The 20,414-nt window shown below is 56.9% G+C and overlaps 2 protein-coding genes across 3 annotated transcripts in view; both read right to left on the reverse strand.

Moving 5' to 3' along the window:
- Positions 1 to 595: 595 nt before the first annotated feature.
- Positions 596 to 14,074, reverse strand: TTC4 (tetratricopeptide repeat domain 4). 2 transcript variants are annotated; one of them, XM_004607111.2, is made up of 10 exons: positions 13,841 to 14,074; positions 13,379 to 13,496; positions 11,580 to 11,741; positions 10,826 to 10,903; positions 9,097 to 9,221; positions 5,459 to 5,545; positions 3,485 to 3,702; positions 2,765 to 2,846; positions 1,966 to 2,048; positions 596 to 1,513 (listed from the first exon to the last, which is right to left on the reverse strand). In XM_004607111.2, the coding sequence occupies exons 1-10, from the start codon at positions 13,949 to 13,951 to the stop codon at positions 1,417 to 1,419; spliced, it is 1,161 nt and encodes a 386-aa protein (XP_004607168.2). In that variant the 5' UTR covers positions 13,952 to 14,074; the 3' UTR covers positions 596 to 1,416. The 2 variants fall into 2 exon arrangements, with proteins under 2 accessions (XP_004607168.2, XP_054996601.1); XM_055140626.1 differs by having other exon boundaries at positions 13,851 to 13,979.
- A 5,855-nt stretch (positions 14,075 to 19,929) lies between these two features.
- The window catches only part of MROH7 (maestro heat like repeat family member 7), a 31,160-nt gene continuing 30,675 nt past the window's right edge, over positions 19,930 to 20,414 (reverse strand). Inside the window, exon 19 of the mRNA XM_055140241.1 lies at positions 19,930 to 20,174. Within this exon, the coding sequence (XP_054996216.1) occupies positions 19,930 to 20,174 (245 nt within the window). The remainder of the gene's footprint in view (positions 20,175 to 20,414) is intronic.

A 20,414-nucleotide genomic window follows, 5' to 3' on the forward strand; every position in this document is an offset into this window, starting at 1 on the left:
CATCTGCACACAAGTGCCGGGACAGCCCCTGTGGTGGGCAGGGGCCCCCATACGTGGCGCCCATTGTAGTCGGCACCCATCCTCGGTCTCTGGGTCCTCCCTCTGCCCTCGTCCCCCTGCTGGCTGAGGGGCACTGGGGGAAGGGGGGAAGTGGTCCCAGCACATGGCCCTGGGAGCCCGGTGCTGGGCAGGAAGGCAAACGCCCTCAGGCAGGCATGCGCAAAGACAGAGCTGGCTCTGGGCGTCTCGTCACAGCCCCAGTGTACGTCTGGGAAGGCAGGGCAGCCAGGGACTTAGATGAGGAGGGTGGTGCGCTGGCATCCACTCTGCCTGGTGAGAGGAGGGGGCCTCAGGGGGCAGTGTGGCTGCTGGGGTGCAACTAACACACATACCCGGCCTAGGGAGTGCCGAGTTCTCATGGTCTAGTGGGGAAACTCAGAGGCTGGGCATGTTTCCTGGCCCCACGTGGCGGTGGGCCTCGATCCTTCTAGATCTGGAGGGGTTGCCTGGGAGGTCTAAGACCCCAACACAGCCCCCACACGTGCCCTCTGGGAGCCGCTGTGGTCAGTTCGGGTGTGCCGGCTGGGCACGAGGAACAGAAGCCCCCCCTTTCAGTGCTTCTACAAACGTTTATTTCTCGACATGGCATTCGTGTGGCCACTCACCACTCGGGCTCCTGAGGCACAGCCTCTTAAACAGTGCTCACGGCGGAGAGGGGAGCCGGTGCAGAACCAAACCCCAGCTGCAGCGTGTCCAGGCAGAGGCCAGCGGCCCCAGGGCGTGTCTGTACCCTCAGTGCCCTCCTCGTCTCAGGGCCGGCCACTGGCCACAGCCAATGGCACATGGTCACTGTGGGGAAGGGGGTGGCCACCGCCCCACCTCGGCCTATGCTCCGCCACATATCAGGCTCTCCTCTGCAGGAGGCACGGGTCCCGGAAACTCGGGCAGGAGAGGGCTCACAGCCACCCTCCGGGCATCACTGGCCGCCAGACAGCGGCCTGGGAGTCCTGGCGACAGCCGAGGAGTCCTGGAGAGGCGTAACTGCAGAGGCCGGAGCCAGCCCTCCTGGGCACCGACAGCCCCCGAGGGCAGTCCTCTGCTCGGGACGCAGGTGGGAGCCTCACTGTGAATGCCCCAACGTGCGCATGGCTGTGTGTGTGTCTGCACCAAGGCTCAGTCCTGGAGCTGGGTCCCGAGTCCGTGAGGCCAGCCGCTGTGGACTGTCGTCCACGGTCCCTTCAGAGGCAGCACACAGCTGGCAGTGAGTCCCAGGTGGCACTCAGCAGACAGCACAAGACGGAGCAGGGGGACTGTCCCCACGGCAGGAAGGAGGGTCCCCAGCACGGCCAGCAGCTGCCAGGGTGTCGAGGGTGGGCTTGGGGGCACCAACCCCGCAGCCCCGTGCAGTCACTGAAGTCACTGGCGCACCGTTCTGCCCTGCAGGTAACTCCTGCAGAAAGGCGAGGCGCTCACGCAGACCAGGAAGGCGGGCGTCAGCGCTCTGATGTGGTACCTGCAGAGGGCACAACAGGAGGCCTTCGTCACCTGCCGGCCTCCCAGGGCCACCGGGAGCCTCTAAGGCATGGCAGCGTCCAGCTCCGCACGCTCACCCGGCAAAGCACGGGCCCACGCCCCACACCCCCGCACCCAGCAGCTGCAGGCCAGACACGTGCACAACAGGAACACGCGTCAGCGCCTTCATAGCGCAGGCTGAGAGGCTGGGGCGGGGGAGCAGCCCGGAGGGACACCCCGACGCTGGGTACCTCAGCAACCACCAGTCCTCCCGCTGCCCCAGAAGGGACAGCAGGAGCCAGCACTTGCTGGAGCAAGGCCACAGCCCGAGCAGCCCTGGGTCACCCACTACTGAGGCTCCGTGCCCTGGGCCTCCCCTCAGGCCGCCCCCAGCAACTCCCCTGGGCAAGGCTGCACCCTGGGTGGTGTGAGGGGCGGAGCGAGGGCGCTTACCTGGGGTGCTGCAGCACGGGCAGCAGGGCGCTCTGCAGGGGCACCCGGTACAGCTCCGCCCCGTCCTCAGCCTCAAAGTAGACCTTCGTGATGGAGCACAGGGGTGAGCACCTGGAACCCCGGGGCTCCCGAAGCACAGACAGGGAGGCCAGGCGCATGGAGGCAGCCCGGGCCACCGACAATGTCATCCAGGGACCCACGCCCATAGACACTCGCAGGCCCTACTCCACCTTCCCTTCCCGGGTTCACTCCTGAAGCCCTGAGCAGGGATGGGCAGAGCTGGAAGAAGATGCCCACAGAGGGCTGTCAGCGCATGGGCCCTCACTGGGCTGCCAGCCTAAGTCAGGAGAAGCACTTCCTGTGACACAGCTGCCAGGGTCAGGGGTCAGAGGGCACATGGGCAAGGGGGCATCCAATATGGGATGTCAGGGCAGCCGCTGTGGGGAGAGCGGCCAAAAGGGGTTTGTGCAGGGGTCCGAGTGCAGGATGAGGAAGGACCCATGGCAGAGGGGACAGGAAAGATAATAGGGAGGGGACTGGACACAGCCATGAGGACACTCACATGTCCCTAGAGTATAAATTCACTCAAGGACAAATCGGAATGTGGTGGCTGGTCACTGGTGACACTGGTCAGTGTCAGGTCACAGCAATGACAAGCTGGTGGGGTGTGGGCACTGCCCCGTGCCCTGGGCCACATGCTGAGAAGGTGAGATGATGGCACACTGTCCCTCGGCACAGCCAACACGCCTCCCGCCGCAACACCAAATCCCACGGAGGAGCAAGATGAGACATGTCTTACCTCTAACTTCTCAGGACGGTATTTTTGCTCTAAGTCCCAAGAGGGCGTTTCACCAAACATCACCATCAGATGATCAATAAACCTAAGAAAAGACACATCCCTTTTGGGCCTCAAGAACTCGGGATCCGGGGCTGGAGCAATAGCACAGCGGGTAGGGCGTTTGCCTTGCACGCGGCCCGACCCAGGTTCAATTCCCGGCATCCCATATGGTCCCCTGAGCACCGCCAGGGGTAATTCCTGAGTGTAGAGCCAGGAGTGACCCCTGTGCATCGCCAGGTGTGACCCAAAAAGAAAAAAAAAAAAAAAACTCGGGATCCTTCAGTCCCAGGGGCGTGAGCGCTGGGCCTGTCCGGGAAGGCAGCCTAAAGCCGACTCAGGCTTGGTCACACCTGCCACTGCAGCCGGGCCCTGCCTGCAGCGTCTCTCTCCAGATGCCAGCTGTCGTGGGCATGCTGTACTTTCTAATGGACAGCCACTTCCTCACAGCGCACAGCGCTGCATCCCGCTGAGGCCAGACGTGGCAGGTGAGCCCACTAGCCAGGACACTGAGGCCGCGTCCTTCCCTGACGTGAGCTGGCAAAGGGAGAAACGCACTCCAGGAAAGAGACGTCGTGCCACCCCCAGGTGAGACTGTTCTGCACCCCCCTCCCTCATTGCAAAGTCCCGACCGGAGAGACAGAGAGCACCTGAGCAGGGCAGAGGCTTAGCGCGGGAAGGTACCTGGAGTCCTCGTGGAAAGCAGAGATGAAGTCTGACTGGCCATATTCCGGGTACAGGAAGAGCACGGGCCAGCTCAGCCGGCCCTGCTCGTCCATGCTCAGCCTGGCTCCGCAGGGGTTCTCAGAGCTGAGCCCGTCCAGGCAGAGCTCACCGGGGCCTTCCGAGTCCGAGTCTTCCTCCTCGCCAGCAGCCGCAGCGGCGAGCCTGATGCCGCGAGCCTGGGTTGAACAGAGATGCACAAGCCTGAACGTGTGGGGTTAGCAAAGCCAGTGGAGTCCTAAAGCAGTGACGCCTCCCCATCATCCCCGCGGCCAGGCCACTTGCTCAAATGCCCTTCGCCAGGCATGGGTGCTGGACACGTGGGACTGAGAGAAGACAAGCAGGGCCCCAACCCCAAGGCGCCGCACGGTCCCAGGGAAAGGCATGGAAATGAGTGCGGAGGAAGATCGGAAGCAGGCGGAGAGCCAAGAGTAAGGAGATCCACCCAGGGGCTGGCTGACAGCCGAATGCGGGGCCTTATTTAAATAAGGCCAGTGAAACACAAAGTGGGGGTGGAGGAAATGTAACCTCCCCCTGCCCCCAACCTCCTAAAAAGCATCGCTAGGCACAGGAAAAAACAAGAGTCTGGTATGTATAACCATGGGGCATGTTCTGGGTACTGGAGACAGAGTGCGGCCTGCCTCAGAGCTGAGGACACGCGGAGGTCCTCGGCCCAGGGTGGTAGCAGAGGAGAGGAGGCCACAGGCTACCACAGTGACCTTGATGATGTCCTTAAGCAAGGGTCAGGTAACAAGTTACTTTAAGCTCTGAGGAGCCAGGGTGATCGTCCAATGGGGAGGGCATTTGCCTTGCACGTGGCTGACCTGGGTTCGATCCCCAGCACCCCATATGGCCCCCAAAGCACCACCAGGAAAGACTCTTGACTGCAGAGCAACCCCTGATCATTGCCAGGTGTGGCCCCCCAAAAAACACAAAAGCTTTGAAGCCTTGATGATATGAGCAACATGGCCTGGTGTGTGCAGGTCGCCGGCCACACACGTGCAGCCTGGATCACCAGTCACTCTCAAACCCAGTTGTCTACAGGATGTACAGCTTTGTGCACACGACTGCGGACAGCAAACGCGGGGGCCGAGGACGCACCTCGGTAGCAGAGCACTACACAGGGAAGCCTGCGAGGCAGAGTCAGACTGAGAGGCCCCAAATCACTGACGTCCGGGCAGTCCAGTGTCGCACACTCCCCACAGGGCCCGACTCCCCGATGGCTGAGGAGAAGCAGGAGCCAACGTGCTAAATGCGGGTCTGTGGAATCTGTTCCCCCGCGCTACCAGAGGGCCCACAGGGCAGGCCAGTGGAATTAGTTCTCGGGGTCAACAAGGGACTTGAGTGGGGCTGATCCACCTCCACGATGAAGATCTAGAACCCCACCTCCACCACCCCCACACGGCAGGCGCTAGCTTCCAGGCGGCCAGAAAGCAGGCTCAAGCAGGCCACGAGCTAGGCAAGGAGGGAAACGCCACATGGTCCAACAACAGACGAGCATTCACAGCGCAGGACCGAGCAGCACGGAGGCAGCTGGGGCAACCCTAGAAGCCCAGGTTCTCGGGGTACGGCAGAGAGCGCGGCTGAGAGCAGGCCTGCTGACACAGGTCAGCGGCACGAGGCTGGGTCTCTTCTCAGCGACCCTGCCAGCATCCGGTATGTCAGGAGCAAGGCCTGCTTCGGAAGGCCAGCGCGAAGACCAGCACCAACCCCCCAGCAGCTGTCTGAAAAAGGTTCACTGGCCCCAGACGCACGAACAGTATGAGACAGCATGCGGGGTCCCCCCGCCGCCGCCGCCGCCACCGCCGCCGCCTCTCACTCGTTTCCCCATAAAGCTGAAAGAAAACGAACAATTCTTCCCGGCAGCGCCTCCCGACAGGCGCCCTCAGCTCTGTAGGAGAGCAGGGCCGGGAGGGCCTCGGTGTGAGAACCCACCTGGACGGCCTGGAGTAAAGCTTCATTCTTACTCTGCTCCTTCTTCTCGTTCACCTTCGCTTTCCGCATATCCCTCTGTTGGGTTCGCTGCAAGTCAGAGTGAGACACGTTAGCCCCAGGAGACGAGCGTCCTCCCCATGAAGCTGGGAAGAGATGCCAGGGGCAGGCGCGGCTCAGTGAGCGTCTGAAATGCTTATGTCAGGTGCACAACCGTGAGAGCAAAAATGAACACACTGACAGTGCCCTGGAGCTCAGTCTACTGGAGGGACCGTTAGGTGTCATCTCCGGGGGCGGTGTGAGTCAAGAGCCTTACAAGAAAGGCGGCCCAAAGAGACAGTACAGCGGCAGGGCATCTGCCTTGCACGCAGCCGACCTGGTTTCAATCTCTGGCATCCCATATGGAGCCCCCCAAGTCCAGCCTAGAGTGATCCCTGAGCTGCGAGTCAGGAGTAACCCTGAGCACTGCCGGGTGTGGCGCAGAGGAGGGAGTGACGGGCTCGGCAGGAATGACCCCTGAATACAGAGCTGGGAGTAGCACCACCGGGGAAGGCCCAGATCCCAGCCCCCAAATGATAATGTGAAAACATTCTTAGTTCACGGAATATACAGATACAGGCCACAGGCTGGCTGTGGCCTGTTCGCTTCTCTAAAACAAAGCACCCATCACCCTCATGGCTAGCTTCTTTTGTCACATTCAAAGATCATCACACGGAATAGTTTGATATTCTTGGTTACATATACATAGTAAATTTCTCCTCCCATATCACGGATTACTTTTTTCTTTCTTGGTTTTGTTTTGTTTTGGGGACACACCCAGTGGTGCTCAGGGCTTAATACTGGCTCTGCACTCAGGGATCACTCCTGGAGGACTCGGGGAACGACACTGGGTGCCAGGGATCAAACCTGGGCCAGCCACATGCAAGTCAAGCGCCCACCTGTTGTCCTGTCTCTCCAGCCCCTAGAATAAAGCCTCCTCAGAGAGTTATTTTATGGCTTTGGTGGATTCACATACATTTGTAAAAGATAGTGCCTGAAATAAACACCCAGCAAGTTACAGTGGTTGCAGAAGGAAGGAAGGGGTCCAGGAAATTCAGCTAACTGGTCCATTTAAATCGTGCCTGCCCCAAAGCAGTCAAGACAGAGTGAAGCTGGGGCTGGAGTGATAGCACAGCGGGTAGGGCGTTTGCCTTGCACTCGGCCAACCCGGGTTCGAATCCCAGCATCCCATATGGTCCCCTGAGCACCGCCAGGGGTAATTCCTGAGTGCAGAGCCAGGAGTAACCCCTGTGCATCGCCAGGTGTGACCCAAAAAGCAAAAAAAAAAAAAAAAAAAAAAAGACAGAGTGAAGCAGTAGGGGCCAAAGGGGAGCCCTGGTCAGCCAGCTCCCTCCGTGACCCCTCACCGGTGTCCAGGCAGGCAGTCTCAAGAGAGCACTGGGTCTCTCCAACGTGCAGACGACCCCAGGAACACAAAGGGCGAAAGCGCTGCTGGGCTCCAGGCCCGAGAGTCAGGCCTGAACCTGGGGAGGAGCAGCCTTGGAGCTCCAGTGAGACTAGGAGGACCACAGGAAAATGGCAGAGGGCATCAGTAGACAGAAGAAACCAGCATGAACTTCGAGGGACGGTATATATGGAACCAGCGTGAGGCCAGGACACAGAACACTGGGGACCCAAACAACCTCCCTGAGCAGTTAATAACTATGGCTTCCTACCACCTGGAGTTTTGTATGCCGACCTTCCATGCATCACTCAAGGACCCACCCAGGGACAACCCTGTACTTGTGATGACAGTGTCATCTAACTCTGGGTATTATCTTTGGTAGCAATGGTACTGCATTTATTGTTTTCGCCATCACAGTTGTTGCTTACATGCTGGAAATGAATCACACCACTAGCAAATTACAGGTGTCTTTAAACCTAGCAGGGTTGGAAAAGGGTAACTTTCTTGTCTCAACGCGTTTTCCCTCTCTTCTCTTGTAAGACCCGTACATAGTGAACAGGCTGGACCACAGTAGTCATTAAGCTAGTCCTCACTAGAGGTCAGGCGGCATGCTAAGAGGGTCATCAGAGAGTACAGTGGGTAGGGCATTACCCTGTATACAGCTGACCCCAGGTTCTATTCCTGGGACCCCAGATGGACCCCCAGCCCTCAAGAAGTGATCTCTAATCTCCGGAGTAAGCCCTGCGCACTGCTGAGTGTGGCCCCAACACAAAAACAAGCGAAAAGAGAGATGTGCAAAGAAATATAAACAGAGGCAGACATTATGCCCACTCTCGTCAGGGCAGACGGGAGTGGAAGGATGGAGAGAGGCCCCTGCTGGCTTGCTCGTCAAGCCAGGGCTCTGCCTGCACACGGATCTCGCTTCTTTCTTCGCAGCCCGTGTTCTCTCTGAACACATTTCCCCTCTTTCTCTCTGCTCACATCTTCCCAAGTGAGCCTCAATGAAAACTTTGATTCACTATTAAAAAAAAAAAAAAGGCCCAGGTTGCAGAGTTTTGATTTCTCGTGCCCGGGGTGTACTCCCCCACGGCCCCCCACCTCGCTCAAGTGAGCACACGCCTGCTCAGTTTCCAAGAGATGAGGTTGGAGGTCGCCTCTTCCAGCAAACTTTCTCTGCTACCCCACTTCCACCCTGCCTTTAGCCAGGGCAAAGTTAGCCAACACTGCTATATAATCACACGAATCACGAATCCCCGTTAATCGTCGATTTCTCGAGCGGGCTCAGTAACCTCTCCATTCATCCTTTCCCTGAGATCTTAGAAGCCTCTCTTGGCTCGGCCCTCCCAACAATGTCGATGTCGCACTGGAGGCTCTTTCAGGGTCAGGGGAATGAGACCCAGCTTGTTACTGGATTTAGCATATGAATACACCATGGGAAACTTGCAAGGCTGTCCCATGTGGGCAGGAAACTCTCAGAAGCTTGCCAGTTTCTCCCAGAGGGAGAAGTAGGTTACAAGATATCGCTTCTGGGAGCTTGCTTTTAAGTCTCTGGGTGTTGGCCGTTGATGGAATTACACACACCAGGGTTCCTCTGCCGGTACCTTCATGCGTGAGGCCTGTCCGAACGTGTGGAAAGGGGCCTCGAGCATGGCTGTAGCTAGGTTCCGGTGGTCTTTGGCCGCCGGGAGCTCTGCTCAGGGTGGGGAGGGAAGCTGGAGCCCATCCCCTCCGAGGGGCCCCAGGGAAGATAGCCAGGCATGCAGGCAAGAGACTCTGCTATATAATATTACTGCATATACTCTATAGTCTCGCTTGCTTGCTTCTAACAAAGCACAATTAATTTATTAATCTATTCTCTAGAGTTCTAAGATAGGAACTGGCTTGGTTTTACTTTTTTTTTTTTTTAAAGAATACATATACACATATACACAGATCCACAAGATACAATCTAGAGAATGCAAAATTAATAAATGCAATTTTTTTTTTTTTTTGCTTTTGGGGTCACACCTGGCGATGCACAGGGTTACTCCTGGCTTTGCACTCAGAAATTACTCCTGGCGGTGCTCAGGGGACTATATGGGATGCTGGGAATCGAATCTGGGTCGGCCGAGTGCAAGGCAAACGCCCTACGCGTTGTGCTATCGCTGCAGCCCCGAATGCAAATTTTAAAGGCTAATTAACTGATTTTCTGACCCACCTTCAGCTTGTCGGCTTTAACTCTCACTTCCAGAAGCTTCTTCTCTGTAGGATCTATCTGTAGTCCCTCATCACACCAGCTCACCGCCTCAGTGAAGTTTTTCAGTTCCAGATGGCATAAGGCACCTGCAAAGCCCAGAAGGACAACATGCAGGGCAACGCATTCCCTGGGCAGGACACCACCACCCCCTGCCCCAGCACCCCCAGCTACCATCCTGCTACACTGAAGGGCGGAGACAGTGAAGTCCTTGCACCCTCTGCACCCCCAGACAGGCGCAGATCTGCTCCATCTCAGACCAGGAAGACCGCTAATGTCCATTCAGCCCAAGGCTCTGGCAAACCTCTTCCGAGGACTCGAAAAGGAGGGAATATGGCAGAGAGGGAAGTGGCAGAGAGCCTGGGCTCTGAGTGTGGGCCTGGTCTGGAAACCCGGCCTGTCATTTATCAGCCTGACAACAGACTAAAGAGTCGGGCTTCTCAATAAAGACTAAAGCTCATGTGAGATGATTTTCAGACACAGAAAGCAGTTTTCCTTGGCAGTTCATCAAAAAGAAGCCTGAGTACGTCCCTCTGCTAGTTTCTCTCCAACCTGCCTCTTTAGGCTTCCCACAGAATTTTGAACTATCGGAACTGTGAGGGCGTGGATGTCAGCAGAATCCACCTTCAGAAATGGGTTAACTGAGGCTCAGAGCGGTTCTTGCCAGGGTCTCCTGAAAGCAGAAACTGCCAACTCAATCCAGGGTCAGAGATTCCCAACCCGAGGTGCACTCCACAACACTCCAGATTTGCTTAATGCTCCCCTCTGCTCAGTCAGCGCCTTCTCTCCCCAAAGATGGGGCCAGGGGTCAGCAATCTTCCATACCACAAACCTCTAAGAGGCATATATCTGATAAAAGTTTTAAGTTGGGGGGCTGGAGCGATAGCACAGCAGGTAGGGCCGTTTGCCTTGCACGAGGCCGACCTGGGTTCGATTTCCAGCATCCCATATGGTCCCCCGAGCACCGCCAGGAGTAATTCCTGAGTGCACAAGCCAGGAATAACCCCTGTACATAGGGAAAAAAAAAGTTTTCACGTTGGGCTGGGGATATGGCTCAGTACAAAGTGCATGCATTGCATGTATGAGGCCTGGGTTTGATCCCAGCACTGCAAAAAATAAACATTAAAAATGGAGTTGATCCATAGGGATACAGGGAAGATTAATATATGATGAATAAACTAAAGTTTGCAAAGCACCTTTGAGTTTACTTATTAAAAAAAAATGACGTATCGAAGTAATAAAAGCACTATTATTACACAGAAAGGTCAAACTACAAGAGAAGAAATAATCTGGGAACATCTCAGCATTAGAGTGATCTGCAAAGGTCCCAGGACTTATCTTTTAATTAACATTAACGTGGCATTTAAACATCTTTCCTTTCAATCAGCTAATTTGGGGAAAAAATTAGAATGTGGTTTTGGAACTGCTTCATTCTAATTAATTTTATTCTTTATTAATTTAAAACGAGGAGTTTCAATTTCTCTACAAATTCTTAAAAGACAAAAAAGCGTTCGATTTGTCTCAGGAATTTTTTCACAAATGGCATGCTGCTGTTGATAAGGAACTTAACACCATGATGGCAGAAGCTGACTTCATTGGTATCTTAGCAGCTTAGCATTAAAGCTTAACCTGCCTCGATTTTCACTGCAACCTTTCGAGACCAACAATCGCACAGCAATCCTACATGACTCACCTCTGATTACTGCTTTGAGGTGGTTCGGTTTCAGCTTCCTCGCAGCTGCCACATCATTGAGAGCTGAACGAAAATTGCCTGTATCAAAAGCCAGTTAGTGAAAAAAAAAAAAAAAAAAGTTTTGAGATCAGAATATTTCCAAAATTTTATGCACAGCAACAAACACTCTCATACAATCTGAAATGAAAATTTGAGCAACTTTCAAATTCTTATTTTTTAAAATCTAGATACATGTATACACACAATATAAATATACATGTCCACGCACATATAATACATAATTGCAAGTGCATGAAGAAAAGGTATTGCAACCTTCATATACTAGTTATGCTAACTAGTAAGACAAGCTAAATATCCTGCTTAAGAATATTAAAAGTCATATCATTAAATGGAAGAAGTAGTAGTCAGTTTAAGGGTTATACCTCTGAAACACCCTCAAACTCTCCAGTAACTGTCTCAATGGTTCTGTCCTAACTTTATCCTTCCTTCTTAATAGGGGCACTTCCCAGGGGGGCTTGGGGACCACTCCGGTGACGCCAGCCTGGCAGGACAGGCCAGGTGATAAGAAGCTCAGACACGGTCATGCAGTGGTACTTGGTCCCAATACTGCAGCGACCAACAGGGCCGTGCTTACGAGGCATGAGGTGGTGGGGGTCAAACTCAGGGCTTTGTGGGTGCGCCAGCCCTTTGAACTATCTCCCCTCGCCCCCGTAGCAGTGGTCCCGAGGAAGCAGTAGGTGAAGGGCGGGATTACCGAGGTAGAAGTGGGCTGCGGCCCGGTTGGTATAAAGGACAGCGTTCAGATCCGGGTCTGTACACTTCTTCTTCAGTCCTTCAGTGTAGGAAACCACAGCTTTTTTATAGTCCTTTTCTTTAAAATAATCATTGCCCTCATCTTTATAGGTCTTGGCCTGTTCTGCAAAAATAGGAATAATCACTCTTTCCAATTTTTTTGAAAAAGGCTTGTTTAGTCTAAATCCTATAACGTAATATAAATTAAATAGAAGACATCAATTGGGTTAAGAAAACCAGAAAAATGACTGCTACAAAACTGGTTAACAACATGGAGAAGCCAAGTCGCACATACAATTACAAATACCATATACAAAGCAGATTTCAAGTGCTTATAAGAAAAGAAGGTACAGAAGGCCTACGTGATAGTACAGTGGGTATGGTGCCTGCCTTGCATGCAGCCAAGACAGGTTCAATCCCCATCACCCCATATGGTTTCTCGAGCCCCACCAGGAGTGATCCCTGAGCACAGAGCCAGGAGTAACCCCTGAGCACTGCTGGGTGTGCCCCCCCCCTCGGCAAAGAGGCAAAGTATAGTTATTGTAGTAGCACTGTCGTCCCATTGTTCATCGATTTGCTCGAGCGGGCACCAGTAACGTCTTCATTGTGAGACTTGTTGTTACTGTTTTTGGCATATCAAATACGCCACGGGTAGCTTGCCAGGCTCTGCCGTGCTAGTGGGGTACTCTCAGTAGCTTGCCGGGCTCTCTGAGAAGGACGGAGGAATCAAACCTGGGTTTGCTGCGTGCAAGGCAAACACCCTAAGCGCTGTGTTATTGCTCCAGTCCAGTTACTGTAGTACTCTTAAGAAATTACTTTTTAGAGGCCGGAGCGATAGCACAGCGGGTAGGGCGTTTGCCTTGCACGCGGCCGACCCGGGTTCGATCCCCGGCATCCCATATGGTCCCCCAAGCACTGCCAGGAATAATTCCTGAGTGCAAAGCCAGGAGTAACCCCTGAGCATCGCTGGGTGTGACCCCCCCCAAAAAAAAACGCAAAGAAATTACTTTTTAGGGGCCAGAGCAACAGTATAGCAAGTAGGGTGGTTGCCTTGCATGCGACAAACCAAAGTTCCATCTCTGGCATCCCATGTGGTCCCCAAAGCATCACCAGGAATAATTCCTGAATGCATGTCAGGAATAACCCCTGAGCATAGCTGGGTGTTAACACCCACCCCCCCAAAATTTTTTTTTGAAAGATTTTTTAAAGATTTGAAAATCCTTTTCAAAGATTAGTGAAGAGATGGGAGAACATTATCCTTTTGCTTTCACTTATGCTGATTTAGTCTTTGCAGTCCAGACTCTGATCAACAGCAGGAGCCTACAAAATTGTAAAGGTTCGGCTGGAACATCCACTCCTACCCCGGACTTTCAGTGGCATTTATCACACACACCTTTGTCCTCACTCCTTAGGACAACTTGGCTACACTCTGTAGTGTGATCTCTGGGGTAGACAGGCAGGGTCCAATGCCTGGCGTGGAGCAGGTACCCAAAGACGTGAGACAAACAGTGACGCGTTCGCTTGGACTGCCCACTCCTCATCAGAATATTTGTTTTGGGGGGGCCACCCCCAGCGGGTGGGTGCTCGGGACTGACTCCTGGCTCTGAGCCCAGGGATGACTCGTGGCAGAATCAGGGATCAGGCTGGGCCCTGGGCAGGGCCAGCACCGGACCCGCAGTACTCGCTCTCTCTGGCCCGGTCACCAGAACCTGCGGCTCTCTCTCCTGGACCCCCAAAACAGCCGCCGGTGGTGGAAGGTACCTTCTGGGGACCTCTCCTCGTCAAAAATGATGGACTGGAGGCAAGCCAGGTCGGGGTTCTCCTTGGGATCGATCTCGGACGGCGCTTTCTTCATAAAGAGAGGGATCTTGTCAAATTCCTGGGGAGCAGAGAAGACGGCACGTGAGGCTTCCCGACCCGGGCCTGATTCCCGGCAAGCCCTACTGACCCCGGCCCTCCTCCCCTCAGCTGTGCCGGCCAGTGCCCCGGCTGTCAGGGGGAGGCTCCCGGGCGGCCGGCGGACGGAGGGTCTCGGCGGCGGCGCCCTGGGGCTGGGCTGGGCGGGCGCGGGGGGCGCGGGGGTGCCCTGCACGGGCGGGCGCGGGCGCCGACCTCCGGGGTCCCTCGGGGCGCGGCCCCCACGCGGAGGGCGAGGCTGCGCCGAGGGGCCCGCGGCGACCCGACGCCGGAAGCTGGACCCCCCACCCCGGCCATGCGGCCCACCTCCTCCCACCGGTCCTCGCGGAAGCCGCCGCGATAGGGCTGGCTCTGGAACTTCTCCAGAAACGAGTCCATGGCGTCGTCGGACTCCGCGTCCGGCCGAGCCTGCTCCATGACAGCTCCTGGGGCTCCCGCCACGCTCCTCGGGGCCGAGCGGTCACTTCCGGCGGGACGGCGCGCTCCCCTCCACGCTCCGGGCGGCGACGGGCCCGCGCGCCTCGGGTTCCGCCGGCCTGGGGGCGTGGCCCACCTGCCGCCCAGCCCCGCCCCTCCGGCGCAGGCACCGCCCACCGCCTTTCCCGGGACGGCAAGGCCACGCCCCCGTATAGGCTCCGCCCACATCCCCTTGGGGGTGCAGTCACGCCCCTCCAGTGTAGGCTCCGCCCATCTCCTTTCCGACAACTGTGAGGCCACGCCCACACTTTCCGGGAATGGTAAAACCAGCCTTCCACATACACGTGCTAGCACAGCCACGCCCCTTTATCGTAGGCTCCGCCCACCTCCTTTCAGCGCAGCCACGCCCCTCCAGTGTAAACTCCCAGAAACACCTTCCAAGGAAGTCACTCCCCTAACCCAGGCTATTTAAAAAAATTTTTTTTAATTTTATAAAGTAGTTCACAATATTTGATTACATTTAATATTTGAACACCAGTTCCACCACCATTACCCCTTCCCACCACCATATTTCGGATGTTTCCATCCCAAACCCTAACCCCTGCCCCAAAGCAGAACTGAAATAATTTATTTCGTATTGTTATGAACATTTTTCCGTTCATCCCATATGGTTCCCCAAGTACCGCCAGGAGTAATTCCTGAGCACAGAGCCAGGAGTAACCCCTGAGTATACCTGGGTGTGACCCAAAAAGTTAAAAAAAAAATCCACCAGGCAGTGCTATGCTGGGGGCTGACCTCTTGGTGGAGAGGACCACAAGCCTGGCAAGCTCCCCGTGGTGTAGCCTATATGCCAAAAACAGTAACAAGTCTCACAATGGAGACATTACTGGTGCCTGCTCCAGCAAATCCATGAACAATGGGATGACAGTGCTACAGTGTTATGAAAAAACACTGAAAATGTTCCCAAAACCTTTCCTTAGAGGAAAGAGTGTAAAGATTGTTGTATTTCGCCCAGGGGCCATTAAGCCCTACAAGAGATCACTAACATACTAACATGTTGTTAAAAGTTGAGCCTTGTGTGCTTATGTGTGTGTGTGTGTATAAAAAGGTACTTCCCACTGAGGTTGGTTACCTCCTACTTTAAACCCCATCAAATGTAGTGCAGCACTCTTGGAGTATGGGTGGTGTGAGGTATGAGTTTGCTGGTCTCTGTAAGCCCCAGGACTCTGCAACCCTTCTTTGACTCAATTTTTTGGACTAATTAGCCAGCACATGATTCCTAAACTCTTGTTCTAGTGCCTGGGTCTACAGTGATGGGCAGAGAGCACGCAGAAGTCCTGCCTTTAGTAAGAGGTAGCTGGGAGAGAGTGAGTGGGTTAGTTCAGTCCTCCGAAATACTGTGGGCCTGGACCTGCTGAGGGATCACAGACCGTCTGAACGGGGCTTGAGAGCCAAAAAGAACAGTATAAAAAAATGATAAAATATAAACATGAGAACTTGTGGAGGAGAGAAGTTTCATCTGGCTGAGGGGCTAGAGAGATAGAGCAGGGGGTAAAGTGCTTGCCTTGCACGGGGCTGACCTGGCTCCATCCCTGGCATCTCTTATGGTCCCCTGAGCCCTGCCAGTATAACAGGATGTGCAGGCACTGCAGGGTGGTGGCCCAGAGGGCACCTGGGGACAAGGTGCAGGCAGGTGGGTGGGCGGGGGCAGAAAGGGAGGGGAAGAGCACTAGAGGAGGGAAGCAGATGGACAGTGATCCTGAGGATGCAGCTTCTCCTTAGGGCTGGGAAGTTTCTGCAGCTTGAAGAGAATTTAGGGTCTGTTTATTTGGGGAGGGGGTTGGGTCACAGCCAGCGGCATTCAGAAATTACTCCTGGCTCTGTGCTCAGGGACATTCCTGGCAGTGCTCAGCGGACCATAGAGAATGCAGGGGACAGACCCCAGGCTGGCTGCGTACAAGGCAAGTGCCCAGCCTACTGTAACATTGCTCCAGTCCAAGGTCTATTTCTGAGGTTAACCGCCTCCACCCGCTGTGAGAGGGAACCGCCCCCAGCCCAGGGACGGCTTCCATGGCCGTAGGGATATCCAGCGGCCTTGGGGTGTCCGCTGCCTGGCTAGGAGGAAGAGCCAGCCTGAACTGGAGAGTCCCCCCCCTGCAGGGGTGTGGGGCACAGGGTCCTGGGTGTTTCCCAGAGAATTTAGGGAGGCATGCCAGAGGTGACCTCACTGTCCCCCGGAAGGGCCAGAGAGGTGGGCGCTGAGGGTCTGACTGCTCCAGTGGGCTGTCACCTGCAGAGGGTCGCAGCCTCGGCCAAGCAGCTGAGGGCGGGTTCATCTCAGGGAAGGCGGGCTGAAGGGTGGGAGCCTGGGGCTCAGTCTCTGCATGAGGAGACTGAGCAGGAGGATGCTGGGGGCATCGTAGGGACCAGAGTGAAGCTGGCTGGCGGATTCCCGAGACACACAGCAGCCTCCGGGGCCAGGACAGGGTCTCCACCTCCCAGCTGGCCCAGCCGTGGCCGAACTTGGTCCACGCAGCCGCGCACTCACCCACACTTAGCTCCCTAACCAGAGTTGCTTGCTCCCCTCCACCTTGCAGGTCCTCGTTCACAACCCACCGCGTGCCCAGCTCCCACCTCTCTCCTGCGATGTGACACTCTCCGCCAGCCAAGGACAGGTGATGGGGACTCAGGAGAGACTTGCTGTCCGACCACGTGACGCCCTGACCACTCCTAGCCTTTGTTGAGCTTTAAGCCCCGCCCCCAACCACCGGCCAGGGAAGAGACGCCCAGTGTGCGGGGTTCCTACATGTGAGAGCAGCAGGGTCTCTGGGAGGACCTCGACAGACCCCCGCCTGCACAGGCCCCACCTGCCCTGGAGCCCCTGTGCGGGCAGGGCAGCCAGGCTGCCTCCCCGTCTCCCTCCCCGTCATCCCCATCAACGTGCTTGAAAACGTTCTTGGTGATGGGAGCGGTTACACAATAGCGCCCCATTTCCTACCCTCTCTGGGCCCAGCAGTCCCTGGGGGAGGTGGTGTGGACGATGCCCCGTCCATTGCAGCAAGAGCTGCCCGGGAATCACCTCACTCTTGGAACAGGTGAACCCCAAATTTCTCTCTCTAGACGAGCCCCACCCACACAGCTGGTCACCTGCTGCATGTCCAGTGAGCACATCCGGCCCTGAGCTGACCACATCCACAGCCGCTCCTGGATCCGGGCGCCCCCACCGTCCCCCTCCCCACCGGAAGTCTAGGAGCCATCACTGACAGGTGGGCATTCCTTCCGAGCCCCCCACCCTGTCCTGAAAATCCTTCCGTCAGCTCCTGCCAGCGCCTTCTCCAACCCCCTCTGCAGCCAGGGAGGCTCCTGTCTGTCAGCTCTGATCTACCCACCCACACACCACCCCCATCCTGCCCCTCCAGTTCCCCTTCTCTGCCCCAGAGTCCTCTGTACCTGCTCACCACTCTGCTTTAATGTGTGCTTTCATTTCTCATTATTATTTTTATTCATTTTTAAGGAATGTAATCTTACGACTTAGAAAGATGGGAAGGGAAGGGGAGGAATATGTGTTGGAGAGAGCATGAGCTTGAGAGCAAGCAGGCAGGAGTGACAGGGACACGCAAGGGAAGCTGAAGGAGAACACGGGCTTGAAGCAGCCACCATGCATGGCTGGAGCCATAGCACAGCGGGGAGGGTGTTTGCCTTGCACGCGGCCGACCCGGGTTCGGTTCCCAGCATCCCATATGGTCCCCCAGGCACCACTAGGAGTAATTCCTGAGTGCAGAGCCAGGAGTAACCCCTGTGCATTGCCGGGTGCGACCCAAAAGCAAAAAAAAAAAAAAAAAAAAGCATCAGCCAGTTGTTTTTTTAAACCCCTTGGTTGGGGGCTGTGGGGCCCACCTCCAGGGATGCTCAGGGGGGCTGTGGGCAGGGGTAGGGCCACACTGACGTGCTGGGGACCCAATCCAGAGGCCCACACAAGCACGGCAATGCGCTGTCCCCCTCAGCCACACCCCGGGCCCCAAACACAAGACCTCCCGTGCAAATGTTGCTGCTATAGTTTGTCACTGGATGTTGGCCAGGGAACTGCCTGCCCCCACTCTTTCTGAGTACTGGGTGATGTCACACGCCCGCTGCTTCCCGAGGACGCCACACACGCTGCCTCCCTGCTGGGCACCCCAGTCACGCTGTGGTCTTATTCCTCCCCCCTGGTTCCAGGCCAGCGGGCCCAGGCCCTGCAGGGAGAGGTGTTCAATCCCACGGGCACCTTCCCCCCAAGCAGCCACCCGCCAGCACTTCCCACCAGAGAGAAACTTCCTGTTTGGGTCTGGGCCACACCTGCTGACGCTCAGGGATTGCCCCGGCTCTGCACTCAGGACTCACTCCTGGGGTGCTCGAGGGAGTCTCTGAGACGCAGGGTCGGCCGCATGAATACAAAACACCCTACCCACCGCTCTCTCTCTCTGCCCCTGTTTTCTTTTGGGGGGCCCCAAGCAGGGCTCAGGAGGCCCCAGGGGCCCGTGCAGCAGCCCCCCATCCACCTGGCCGGGGGATGTAGTGTTGCCGGCCCCGGTGGTACCAGGCATTACCAGGACACCCCGGCACCGCCCGCCCAGTGTGCCAGGGCCCACACCAGGGTCGGCTGCATGCAGGGCACGTGCTCTGGGCCCGGCGCGCTCTCTGGCTGAGCATCCTGCTGAAGCAGACACCCCCCTACACCTCTCGCCCGTTGGATACCCCTGGGGGCCTCCCTCCGTAATCTGACCTCCAAGGCTGCTGTGAGGGGCCCTACCATCCGGCTCTATAGCCCCATAGGCCTGCCATGCTGCCCTGCTCTCCACAGCCCCCACAGAGTCTCTTTCCAGACTTTTCCGGAAGGGGGCTGCTCCGAGGAGCCTCCCTCACCCCCCATTCCAGCCAACCAATGTGCCACTGTGACCCCAGAGCCCCCGGCTCCCCCTCCTCTCCCCTGTGGGGCTGTGGGCATCTGTTTGTTGACTGACTTACTGATGATTTGGCTCCCACAACAGTGCTCGGGGGCCTCTCCTGGAGACACTGGGCCAGCTGGGCCAGACAGTTCAGTGTGTGGTCCTGCCCGTACGGCCCCACTCAGCCCAGCAGTGTCCGCCACCAGGGTGACACCCGATGGTGCTGAGGAACCACATGGTGCCCGGGTTCGAACTCAGGTGCCCTCTCATGCCAGGTGTGTGCCCCAGCCCCTGAGCTATCTCCCCACCCGAGGCTGATATCTTGGTTTTCATGTGTGCGGGGCCGTTCCGGGCCCCTCCCTCTGAGCGTGTCCCAATCCCTGTGGGCGTCTCCGCCGCCGCCGCCCGACAGCCGGGATGCTGGGTTTTTGCTGTGGGTTGTGCCTGTGCCCTGGGAGGTGTTGACGGCCTCTCTGGCCTCTCTTCACCAATGCCAGTCACACCCCCGAGTTGAATCAACTCACTTCCAGACACTACCGAGTTTCACCTGGGGGTCAGAACTCACCCCCCGGCTCCCCGCCTGAGAACCTCCGCGTCTGCCCATGAACTTCCCAGGCCTGGTCTCGAACCATCCTCGTCCTGGTGTCCAGAGCAGGCCTGACTCGAGCCTCCTCGGTGCCGCCCCGTGAGTGGTGGGTAATCTCTCCGGGCGGAGACCTCCAGGTGGGACTCGAGACCAAGGCTCTGGGGTCTGCACAAGGCCAGCCACCCACGACATCTCCTCGAGGGTGCGGGGACCGCTGAGATGTGCTGCAGTGCTGTGTGGCTCGGAGCACGCTGTGGGCCCTCTCTGGGCCCCGGAGTCCCCAGGCACCAAGCGGAGACCACACCACCTACGTGAGCACGTCATGTGGCCGGGGCATGCCGCGAGTGTGCTCCCCTCGGCAGCCGGGTGGTGGCTCCCCGGGGTGGGGGGCCTGGTCCCCCCTACAAGGACACCCGGGCCAGCGGGAAGCCACGTGGCGTTTATAGTGAGGCTCGGGGCCGGGGCGCTCACTGCTTCCGGGCCATCCTCCAGGAGCCCAGTGCCTGCCAGAGCCAGGAGTGCCGCTGGTGGGAGGTGGGCTGGCCCTCGGGCTGCGAGCTCCAGCAGTGCGTGGTGGCCAGGCCGCTCGCCCACGAGTCCCCGGGCAGCAGGGCCCAGGAGTCGTGCCAGCAACTGGCCACGATGTGGTCCTGGGCCTGGGCTGCGCAGATGCACACTGACGCTTCCGGGTCGTGTCTCAGGTCGCCCAGAGCTGGGCCCGGGAGAGGGAGAAGCAGCTTGTGAAGATGGGGTCCCCCACACCGCACCCTTCTCACTTTATGGCAACACTGTCCTAGCCTGCCTCCTCCAGGCAGCCTTCGTAGATTGCCCCAGTCTATCTCCAGGCTGCTCTGAGGCGGGGGGGGGGGGGGGGCGTCAAAAAATTAGTCTGTTCCCTTGTGTACATGTGCGCATGCACAGACACACACACACACACACACACACACACACA

Source organism: Sorex araneus, chromosome 5 (assembly GCF_027595985.1).
Source record: "Sorex araneus isolate mSorAra2 chromosome 5, mSorAra2.pri, whole genome shotgun sequence".
In the NCBI taxonomy this organism is placed as follows: Eukaryota; Metazoa; Chordata; class Mammalia; order Eulipotyphla; family Soricidae; genus Sorex; species Sorex araneus.

What these genes read in the sequence shown, in the direction of transcription:
- TTC4 (XM_004607111.2), bottom strand. Translation starts at nt 13,951, where the DNA reads ATGGAGCAGGCTCGGCCGGACGCGGAGTCCGACGACGCCATGGACTCG. An exon ending in CGAGGAGAGGTCCCCAGAAG is followed by an intron (nt 11,742 to 13,378) that starts GTACCTTCCACC and finishes CTATTTTTGCAG; the next exon opens with AACAGGCCAAGACCTATAAA. An exon ending in CCCGTGCTGCAGCACCCCAG is followed by an intron (nt 1,514 to 1,965) that starts GTAAGCGCCCTC and finishes TGCCCTCTGCAG; the next exon opens with GTACCACATCAGAGCGCTGA.